Source organism: Cyprinus carpio, chromosome A10 (assembly GCF_018340385.1).
Source record: "Cyprinus carpio isolate SPL01 chromosome A10, ASM1834038v1, whole genome shotgun sequence".
Taxonomy (NCBI): domain Eukaryota; kingdom Metazoa; phylum Chordata; class Actinopteri; order Cypriniformes; family Cyprinidae; genus Cyprinus; species Cyprinus carpio.
Window position 1 is genome coordinate 5,220,696 of NC_056581.1, and position 12,313 is coordinate 5,233,008.

Genomic DNA, 12,313 nt, shown 5'->3' on the forward strand with positions numbered 1-12,313 from the left:
AAATGGCCTAGTCACTTACAGCACCTAACATTATGTTTAAGTTTAGACCAAACAAACAGTTTAATTTTTTAAATTCTTTATTGGTCTTTATTATACCCAGGATGGGGGGAGATAGACTTCCCTTGGCATTCCCATGTAAAGAGATGTCAGTGACGAACACATCCAAACAAGAGATTGAGGGCTATAGGGAAATCAGTTCATACATAAAATACATTTACTCTGATATTTCATATCTCTGTCTTTGCACACAAGTGTCCTTTTCACTTCAAGTTCACATAGCATCCTGTGCTATTAAATATACAGATACATCTGTGACCCTTCGGGGAAGGTGAATGTGTGTGACTCAAGGATTTCAGATGGTGGAATAGATTTTGGGATGAGTTGTGCCGGTCATCCGCCCTCTGCGTTCTACATAATGCCACAGGAGGAAAGAGGGTTGGCAATGTGGCAAGTGCAAGCCGACTGACAGTACTGTCGCACCGTCTGATAGCAGCTTCGGTCACCGTCACTGCCCCACTGTACGGTCCCCGCCGGATCGGACGGCAGCCGGCTGAGGATGCTGGTGTTGATGGCCAAAGCAGCTAACCCATAGTCGGTGAAGAGCACGGTCTCACGGCGGCAAGTGGGGCAGGAGATGAACTTGTACTTGGGACAGGACTCATACAAGATCTGCAGGCACTCCTCACATACTGAGTGCAAACAGGACAGGATGCGTGGGCGCTTGCCGGCAAAGTTGTAGGTGTGTCCACATGTGGGGCAGTCCAGCGGTTCGCACGGCATCACTGGGCCTGAGGAGGTGGAGGATGAGGAGGAAGAGGTGGAGGAAGAGCGGAGCACGTACTGGTTGACGATGACGTTGTCCATCTTGTAGTGGAACTGATGGTAGCAGATGTCAGATGTGCTGGCCTTGCGCTGGGCAAGATAACTTGCTTCACGCCGGAGGATGGGGGCGGGAGGAGACACTAAGGGTCTGGGTGGGACCACGGTGTTGCCATTGACCTCCATGCATAGGTCACCACATGCCTGGTTGACGATCACCTCCCCCTCGCCTCCTCCATCCCAGGCTACACGGGGAGGTGGGGCGTAGCGAGGCTGGGTCACTGGGGCTGGACACTCCCGAGGGAACTTCTCCGACTGGATGATCTTGACAGTGTCCATGGGGATTGTCACAGGTTGGCGCCGCAGGCAGGACATTCACTCTTAGGCTTGGTGTTCTTGGCTAGAGGAACTGGGTGTAGAGTACGGTCCTGCAGAGTATGTCTTCAGTGCACTGGGGGAGGACACTCAGCCATTGCAGGGGACATGAGGACGGATGGGTTTGTCCATTGCTGTCTCAAAGTCTCTCCTTGGTCACGGGGGCGTCACCCTGAGTCTTTATGTGGCACAGATGGGCAAAGACTTCCAGCCAGTGCACAGTATAAAAAAAGCCCTGAAGGACAATAGAGGACTGTGTCTTGCTTCGGAGGTCACGAGAAGTTGCAGTTTCTGGTTCTAGTGGTTAACAAAGCCTTGAGGCAACAACTTACACCCTGTTTACTGATATTGCACAACTGAGAGTTGTTAATTTGATGTAACAGGAAACTTACTTACAAATGAATGGCTGAACATTACAAAGATATGTTGGCAATTGTTTCAGTGTTTTCACTGTTACAGCACATTTATTAGGACATAAATATAATAATGATCTAAATACAGAGTACCTTGAAGAGAATCTTAGGATCTTACTAAGAAATACTGTTTAGCTTAATACTGTTGTTAGCCAAATGTCTGTAGACTGTCTCATAGGTAGTTTAGTGAGTTTCAGAAAGGAACTGATGCAACCAAAATAACAGAAGCTATATCCACCTCAATGTCACAACCTTCTTCCTGTTTCACGTCCCTGTGGTGATATGACCTTGCCCTGTTCTTGCTTCTCCTCGTGACTGGCTTTGCTTACAACCTCCCTGACCTTTGTTCTGATAAGCTTTTCGGGGAGGTGCTCACGTGGCATTGGAAAAATCTGGAAGGTGTTCTCCCAGTCTTTAAAAGACCAGAATTCCTTAAGGGTTCTGCAGTTGAGCTTGACAGATTGTGCGTTCCCTCTTTGGTGTCGTGACAGGTCCAAGAGTGTCTCAGGAGTCTCGCCAGACTTTACTTGCTTCCAGCACTTTTTCCAAAGTGGCGCAGATATGCAAACTCATAGGTAGTGTCGTTTCTGTTCCTGGAGGAAAATAAAAAATAAAACAGTTCAGGTGATGCTAATGCAAGGACACAGCTCAGCCTTTTTCAGCCCATTTGCTTGCGCTCTTGGGAACAGTGTCTAAAAAGTGTCCTGTCATCTAGAGCTAAAAACACAGCAGTGGGGAAATTCTGATGAAGAAAATTTAAGAGCTGATTCTGTGCAAAAGACTGTGATCTGTGCAACGTGTCCATTCACAGCAGAAACCTGGAACCCTGCAGCATCTTTTCCAGTCTAAAAAACTCTCTTGTTTTATCTGCCAGCTGCCATCTGCGGCCCTGTGGGGCATGGGCACGGTGAAGGAAGAGGCTGAGGACCTGACCACAGTACAATCTGTCCTTCTCCTATGAACCTATACATGCATTACAATACAACACAACACAAGTCCACAACTCTAAAATGGCTGCCAGTGCTTATGAAGTCAGTAGTGAATTACTGTTTGCAACCCATTTTACTTCCATAATGTGACATATTTCATAAAGCGAAACAGGGTATTCAATAAGAAAAAAATATAGGACAGAACTTGATTTAGCATAAATTGATTGAAAGGTGAAAAGTGGGTGTGGCTTATCAAAGATTATGAAGAGTAACACTGTTTTTCTTTAGAATAACATATAGCCTACCAGTAAATAGTAATGTGCATGTGTTGTGCATGATTTTCAGTGTAACTTGTTCATGTTGGTTGCATGTTGAATGAGCTTGTGTTACATGTACATTTAAGATATTTAGTAGACATTCTTATCCAGAATGATCCAGCTTCACATTTGAGTAGTTTTGCAATATATTTGGGAATATATTGTCAACAGCTAAAAGCAAGTCGTTAGGCATGATGCACAACTTCTTTAGTCATGACACTGTATTCACAAGGCACAATAGCACGGTTTGAGTATCTCACTATTTTAGCATACTATTAAAGGCTATGCTACAGTATGCTACAGTATATTGACCAGTCAGCATCCAGGACCAGAATCCAGGACAAGTTCCATTTAAGTAAGTAATTTTTGGTTAGATGGACGTGTGAATTGTGTGACAATTTTGAGACTGAACCATCTGAGAAAAAATGTTTAGGTTAGGAGTGGTGTATGAATGTTTGTGTGCTTTATTAACAGTGGGGAGCACACTGACATATCTGTAATAGTTCTCTGCATGCTGTGCAAGATGTGATGAAGGAGAATGTACTAGAGAGAGAAAATGAGAGGGAAGGAGAGAGAGGAGAGAGAGGAAGCTGACCTACATGCAGCAGAAAAGGTAGAGAGAGAACATGTGTCCTTTTACTCAGCACTGTGCTTGTGATCGTATGCAATAAAATAGAATGCTTCCATTATAATTAACAAAGCTGCTTACACTGCAAGTGCGTGACAGCACTTAAATGATTATCACAGGAGCATCTAGCTTTGTCGCATCACAATGCTCTGCTCGCTTGAATGCAGAGTCGAAGAGGAATGGTACATTACTGTCATGTTGGAATTACAATAATTACAAAATTCTGATTTGTAAAAAACAGTCTTTGGACTTGTAATTGCACATTGGAAACTCGGAAATTAATGAAAGCCTGCTGTGAGATTATATAAAAATCAATGGTAGTGACATCAACACGTAAAGGGACATTTCACCTAAAATAAAAATTCATCATTTACTGACATTATTTACTCACCCTCTGTGTATTGTTTTTTTTCTTCTGTAAAACATGAAATGAGAATGTCAAGAATATTCACAAAGCTCTTTTCCAAGCTTATAGTGGCCACCGCTGTCAAGTAACCAATTATCCTACTGTTCCAGTCATATAGAAGAGGTTCGCAGAAAATGTGCGAAAAAAACAAAAACAAAAAACACTTACTGTGTGTGAACTTAACCGTATTACACTCTTAAAAATAAAGGTGCTTCAAAAGGTTCTTCACTGCGATGCCATAGATGAACAATTTTTGGTTCCACAAAGAGCCATTCAGTCAAAGGTTCTTAAAAGAACCATCTCTTTCTTACCTTTTTATAATCTGAAGAACCTTCTTTCACTACAAAGAACCTTTTGTAAAACAGAAAGGTTCTTCAGATGTTAAAAGTTCTTTATGAAACCATTTAGACTAAAAGGTTCTTCTATTGCACCTTGAAACACCTTTATTTTTAAGAGTGTACTCACACAAATACAGAACTGACAACCATATTGCTGTGTGAACGTGACAAAATGGCCTGCTTGTTGTGCAAGGTAATAGAAGAATTAATATTATGCATTTTTCTGTCATCAATAATAATGTCACATCTGGATCCATGTTGGCGTTATGAGTACAGATGAATACAGAATGTTGTCATTATTTACATACCCATGTTCGGTTAATTCCAAACATGTGACTTTTGGCTTAGCAACATAAAAAATATATTTTGAGAAATCTCTCTCTCAGAACTGTAATCATGCCTTGTGTGAATATATGGTTATTTCCTGCTGAGATTCTGAAGTGTGCAACCAGCCAATCAACACATTTCTATCCCATTATGCCTTGGGAGATGGGAAGCTGTCAGATTGTACACTGAAAGAAAATCGCAGTTCTATATTACAAGCTGAGTGACTTTTTTCAAGTCTAAGTGGTTGAATTATACTTTACACAAGTAAAATAAGTAGCCTACACAAGTAATTTAAATGGTTAAATTATACTATACACAAGTAATTTATTTTCACGGTTGTTAGTACATCACAGGTCAAAGGACAATGCTGGCATTGCAGATACTGTATATCTGGGAATGTATTTACACTACACACCTAAAGAATGTATTTCAGCAGTTGAGAAATAAGTAATTGATTGATGGTCATGGTAATTCACACATGATGTGAATGCACCGTAAGCTAGATTGTCTATTTATGGCATCACTCCACTATCTGTGTTCTTCTTTCCTCCTCCCCCATCCATCCATTTCTGAAGATTCACACTCTTCTCCATCGACAGCCGTGGACCACCACTCACACCCACCCACCCACACTCTAGAACATGTTCAGGCGAGCACACAAAAACACACTTGTTTTGAACCAGCTCCTTGATGTTGTTGTGACCAGTCAGACCTAATGACCTAATAATCTCGCTCATTGGTTTAGTTGTTCACAATGATGTAATTAGGATGTGAACACAGGATGTGACTCCAAACCGTCGTCCATTTTCTGGAGGACACAGAAGCACCGATCAGCCAGCAACTGTCAGTCACATTTATTCGAGTTGCCACAACATCACAGAGCTGTGAGGCAGAGCCAAAAATATCCATGCGCTCTTACTGGTTTACACACACACAAAGGTGTGAATAAGCTTTCTGACATCAGCGTAGTCAGCTGGTGTATGGGCGTTGGAAACAGTGAGATGTGATGAGTGAAATGATTCCCAAGACTTCAGACATTACTGTTTAGAGATCTTTAACCATAGATACTGTAAATAACAGCCATTATCTCAAAACAAATCCCAACAGGGTGATCAGGATCCCAGCACAAACCAACTGTACATTAGCGAGAGCTGTGTAATCTATCTATCTATTAATATTTAATATTTAATATTAAATATTATATTGAATTTATATTTAAGTTGTAAATAAAAGAAAGATTATTGGAATATGATATACCAGAAAATAATATTTCTGCCTTACTTGCCATATCATTGTAATTACTTGTAAAAATTGATTACCAACTTCTAAATTTCAGTGTTGTTTTATTGTTAGCAAAACATATTTTTTCAGGATTTTGTATTTTCCAGTGTATTTACATGGAACCCCAAAGTACCATAGTGCTACTACAGTAACTTGGTATTTTCTGTTATAGCATTTAAAAAAAAAGATTTTGTTATAACTGTGATGTTAGTCTAGTGCTCTCTAGTATGTATGTCCTTTAGCTCTGTGAATCGATTAACTGCTATTATTTTGTTCGTTTGTTTATCAGGAGTAAAGCACAGTTCTGCCTCTCATCGCACACAGGATTTCATATTTGATAGGACAAGCTCCTCCGTTATGTAAGAGGCTCATGAGAGAGACAGACAGCAGATAACATATTAAAGCAGGCCAACTGTCTGCTGCTCTGCACGCCACTGTTGCACTTAATGAAATCATGTGTGTTCGACCCTGTCAGCACAAAACATGATGAAGAGAGGCAGAGAGGATGAGATAGAAAGAGCAAATAACTGAAATGAACTGGGCTGCGATTTCCAAAAGCATGGTAAGCCAACAGTCTCTATGATCTCTATGGCCTCTATGATCCAAAAATGAAAATTTGCTGAAAATATACTCATCCTCAGGCCATCCAAGATTATCAGAATAGATTTGGAGAAATTTAGCATTGCCTCACTTGTTCACCAATGGATTCTCTGCAGTGAATGGGTGCCGTCAGAATGAGAGTCCGAACAGCTGATAAAAACACCACAATAATAATCCACAAGTAATCCACACCACTCCAGTCTATCAGTTAACGTCTTTCAGAAAACTTTCCTTTTCAGGTGATCTATTTATTTAAGAGGAGAACTGAATGGGGGTAAATACTGAGTAAATATGTATGTAGAGAGTTACAGTTTTTGTTTGATAATTCAGAAATTGAATAACACATACTTCACACAAAAAGTAATGTGGCTGTGCCACAGTAGAGTTTTGATATAATATGGTTATACTATTTTTTATACATATCATAAAACCAAATGATTACCATATTTTCATGCAGGTATTTACACATAAACATCTTCTGTGACTTTTTGTTTATCGCTTGATTTGTATTCCTGTGGTGTCACACTGTAGATGAGTGAAATCTCATTGCTATTCCACATATTAATATTGTGGAGTTAATATTACTCAGTAATGTTCATTATATTACTCCAAATATATCTTTCTTCTTCTAAAGGCAATAAATACAGGAATATGTGTACAAAAGAAAGCACAATGACAGGCTCAGTCACTGAATGCATTAAGTCAACAACATTCTTGAGTTCATTCAGAACCTTATCACATTGTCAAGATAAGTATAAATAAGTAAGCCATTATAGGGTAATTTTTTCCATTCAAACACTATCAAAACATTGCCCTTTTTGTTCAAGAATCAGCCTGACGGAGCTCAGCCAATGGCATGAGTTGGAGGCAGGCTATATGTTTGGGTGACCAATGGGGGGGTGTTTGAGAAACATTTTAGAAATAAAATCCTTATTTCTGAAATTCCACTTGTCAACTCTACGGGTGTAAATGAAATACTTAAATGAAATACTTAAAGGGTTATGACCTCATACATCATCTGGAGCTACTTCCGTTTACAACAGTGAGCGCAAGCTAGATTAAAGTGATTATTACGTTTTGAATATGGATATTTTTCTTACAAAAATGCATTGATTCGCTACAGGAAGCCTTTGTCAACCCCGGAGTCGTGTGAGACACTTTTTTTTTAATGGATGGGCGCTTTTTATTTCATTTCTTTTGGACTGAAGCACTGCGACGCCCACTGACTGCCATTAAACAGCTTGAAAGATCAAAGACCATTTTTAATATAACTCTGACTGGATTCGTCTGAAAGAAGAAAGTCATATACACCTAGGATGCCTTGAGGGTGAGTAATCTATGGGCTCATTTTCATTTTTCGATCATTCTCAGAAATAAAGGTACAGAAGCTGTCACTGGGGCGGTACCATTTCAAAAGGTATACTTTTGTACCTATTAGGTTCTAATATGTACACTTTAAGTACTAATATGTACCTTTAAAGTACCAAAATGGACCCTTTAGGTACAAATATTTAACTTTTGAAAAGGTACAGCCCCAGTGACAGCTGTTGTACCTTTATTTCTGAGACTTTTTTTCTTTAAATTTTTTTCTATTTCTTTATTTCTCGAAATACTCTGTTTTACTGAAAAATCTTATATTTCATAAGTAAAAACCAATTTAAATAATTGAAAATTGTCCATTGTGTTCAGAATGTGATATAAAACAGAAAGCAAACAGATGCACAGTCATCAAAATATCTAGAACATTCCTGTCCCCATATCCCAATCACTCCCACAAATACACACACACACAACAAAAATACACACAGGTACCCCCCAACACATTCCACAAGCACATCTCTCCCCACTGCCCGTCTCTGTCTCTCTCTCTGGATGCATTCCACTTGTGCAGTGAGACAGTCAGCAAGAGGGCACCATGTCCTGTGCCAGCGATGCTATCAGCCGTTCACCTCTGTCTCACAAAGCCTGTCCTGAGCCCTGCCCTTACTGCTGCACCCAGTCTCACACATGCAGTCACAGGGGATCTCATTCATGTTTGTACATAAAGTGTCTGCAATATCAACACTTGACAGCATCATGCAAACCCATTTATATATGTATATTTACCAATAAGGTAAAAACTAAATAGTCAGAGAAAGATATTTGTAAAAGATTTTGAAATGTTTTTAAATAATGAAATATTTCAAAATTTTAATACTTTTTTAAATGTTTATTTATACATTAAATAATATCCACATACATACAGTATACTCACGTAAAGCAAATTATAGCAATATAGCAATATATATCTATTGCTTATATTGTTGCAAATGTAAACAATATTATCAACCAGCTCTTATCTGCTCAATTCAACTGTAAGGCATAGAAATATTATGATATTAAACACATTAACATCATGATTTTCTCTGAATCTGTTTGTAAAAAGCACTATTCAAATAAATTATAAAGAAATATTCAAAAGTCATTTGCACTCTTATTATCTCGTATTATCATCAAACCTGAACACATATAACATGCAGGTGAATCAAATGCAACACTGAGATACATTCAATCAACAACTGATAGATAGATACATGTCTCTACCCTACCCTACGTTTTATACATTTTTAAATGTTTATTTATATATTAAATATTATCCACATTCATCAAAGCTGAACAAATATAAAATGCAGGTGAAACAAATCCAACAATGTGATATATTCAATCAACAGATGGTTCTGGAAGATGAAAATATGGATTATTACATTGTCTATCCTTGTCTTGCACTGTGTGATAAGTATGATTGAGGTTTTGTCAGAGGGTTTACATCTTCACTGGTAGAAATGGCTGTTGCTGTGTGTGTCAAGCTGCTGTAGAGAACGTAGGTCATGCTAGTTTTAGTGTGAAGAAGGCAGTGTTTAATAATTCAGTGGCTGTCATTCAGAGCAGGCGTCAGCCATTTTACCCACAGTTCATTCACGAGAGAGACGGTTTGTTCCCTTAGCCTCTGTTGACACAGATCACCTTCTCACAAGACATTTTCGCAAAGATCATTATTAACAATGTTAGAAACTGACTAATCGAGAGAAATCAACATACAAACAATTAGCTTTGAAAGGTTAGCACTAGCAGTGTGACATAAACAAGCTATTAAGTGAATCTTAATTATCACAAAACATTGGCTAATTATTGAATTAAACTTATTTTAACACCACAACATGGATTTATCAAATACATTGGAAAATAGAAATTTCAGTTTTTAATAGGAATACCACCGGAACCTCTTAGAGCAATTTCAGCTTCCATCCAAATCCTAATGGAGTGCCAATGGAATCAGAATTTGCCTATTCCTAATAAATAGAAAAAGTTATATTCTGCTGGAACATTGGAATTCTGAGGAATGTGTTGTAAAATAGGAACACAAGTTCTTAAATAATTGACATTATACTTTCTATCATAATTCTGATGTATCAATCCTGATATCAAACAAGAATCTTCTAGTATTTGATTTAAAGAGGGTTTTGAAGGATCCACACCCTAGTCAGGTGATACCTATAACAAGTACCAATTACATTTATCAGTACAAAGTCATTATTTTGGGCTGATGTTGGCATGACCTCAGGTGCACAGAAACAGATTAATCTGCTTTCCTCCTTTGAGATATTGACGGACAGTATTGATTGCCGAATCTTCCTTGTGACAGGAGGCTGAATCTACAGTACAGGAAGCAAACAGGGACGTCTGGGAGTTTGGTTGAGGTTTTCAACACTTATTAGTATTCTGGGAGTGTGTGCATCTGTGTTAGCAGTTTTTAGTGCAGTGTCGTGGGAGGGGTGCGCCAGCAGCGGCGGTTATGCAACCAGAGCAGCATACGCAACACACTGACTGCAGCGCCCGTGCATGCAACACACACACACATGGTCTCAAGCACAGGTCCTTCTCTGTCTTCTCTGACCACACATGTGGGTTAGTATGTGTATCAGTAGTAGTCCATGTGATCAGATCCCCACTTGGATAATGTAAGTCATTGATGGAATTCATGTATGTGTGCACATGCAATCATAAATTGCAACCTGGCTAATTCAACAACATGGTCAGCACAGCCACACAAAAACAGAAGTCAAAGCCCTGCGTGAGGATGTGGGACCCAAAAATGCAGAAATATGACCCATGCTAATAAATGAATATATATATATATATATATATATATATAAATGATGATTATTATTATAAATTAAATACCACTTATTTTAAATGCTATGTTTATTAAAATATTTTTATATATAAATATTATAGAACACTATAATAATATAAAAACTAAATATTAATTTTAAATGTAATAATATATATTTTAGATTCTATATTTATATTATCTAAAAATAAAAGTATTTCAATTACACACACACACACACACACACACACACACACATATATATATGTGTGTGTGTGTGTGTGTGTAATAGACAACAATCTTTGTATATAAACATTGAATTACTGATAATATTTATTTACTGCTAATATATTCATGTCATTATTTATTAATTAAATTTATTATATAAATTATATACTTGCATATATTAAATTGACTAGTTTTATTTAATCAATGTATATAGTTACTGATATTTTTGTCAGATTAGAGTAAAGGAAAATTTTAAGGAAATTATATTAAGGAAAAACATTCTCATTTTGCATTAACATTTAATATACATTTGAGATAAGATGCACATGCAAAGGTAAACTCATACAAGCATAATGACCATAAAACAATAAATAGACCCTTTTAGGCATCCTTACCTGTATTTAGTTGTCTCTAGTGTGTATTTAGTGGTGAGTCTCTGGATTTGGATGAGTGGCGTGGTTACAATCCTCATGGAAATGCAGTGGTCAGATGTGGGATTAATTTAAGTCTTTCTCACATGGGGACACAAAGTTCCTGTGATGCATGCTCCTGTTGCATGTGAGAGGATGGAGGAAAGACTTCCCTGCCTGTCTCCAAGAAGGATGGATGGAAGGGTGGAGGAAGAGAAAAATGGAGGATGTCACCAAGTGCCGTTCTTCTTGTCCACGATGGGCTCTTTAGGTCCAGTGTTGGTCCTGGTTGTTCTCTCACTCATTCATTCATTCACCCAGTCATTTGTGTAAGAGGATTCTTGGATCTCTGCATTCGTTTCACACACTCTGTCCGTCCTCTTCTTACTGGAATTCTCACTTGTATGCTATTTCTCTGCAATATCTTTCAATGAGGCTATTTGTCTTTCTCTGTCTTCCCCTCTCTCTCTCGCTTTCTCTCTGTCTGAGAGCAAACACTCATACACACCCGCACACACACTCTCTGACTCACAAATGCATGTTCTACCTCTGTTTCTGTATCTCGACTCTTCCCTCTCTCTCTCTCTCTCTCTCTCTCTCTCTCTCTCTCTCTCTCTCTCTCTCTCTCTCTCTCTGCTGCAGTGCCTCTGCAGGCTGGATCACGTTTTCACCAGGAAAAAAATCCAGCCAATCAGAACCAATCAGAGCCCCCAACTCATCACCCCTCCCTTTGCAAGCTCTCTTTCTCTCAGTCTCCATCCATCTCTTTGTTTTACTCTGACTCTCTCTCTCAAACTGTGAACAGATGCAAGCGCACACATTTTGTGTGGTTTGTCATTGTATTCTTTCTGGATCATTCTCACGTTTTGAGCCCACGGTGGAAATATTGTAAACAACCAGGTGACATGTTGAGAGATGCAATACAAAAACATACAATACAAATTGTGATGTTGAAAGGATGACAATTACCTTGTAAAAATGGTGTGCAAAACAGGTGTAAGATGTCCAAAGAGGATAGAGGGTCTACGGTAGTGCATTATTTATCTGTGTGGCGCAGGAATAGCATGGAGGATGCTGGGACGTGGGGATTGT

General features: G+C 38.7%; 1 protein-coding gene across 1 annotated transcript; it reads right to left on the reverse strand.

The window, feature by feature from the left end:
- Positions 1 to 71: 71 nt before the first annotated feature.
- LOC122146407 (RING finger protein 208-like) lies at positions 72 to 11,802 on the reverse strand. The gene is made up of 2 exons (XM_042764841.1): positions 11,207 to 11,802; positions 72 to 2,200 (listed from the first exon to the last, which is right to left on the reverse strand). The coding sequence occupies exon 2, from the start codon at positions 1,192 to 1,194 to the stop codon at positions 409 to 411; it is 786 nt and encodes a 261-aa protein (XP_042620775.1). The 5' UTR covers positions 1,195 to 2,200; positions 11,207 to 11,802; the 3' UTR covers positions 72 to 408.
- Between the last annotated feature and the right edge of the window lie 511 nt (positions 11,803 to 12,313).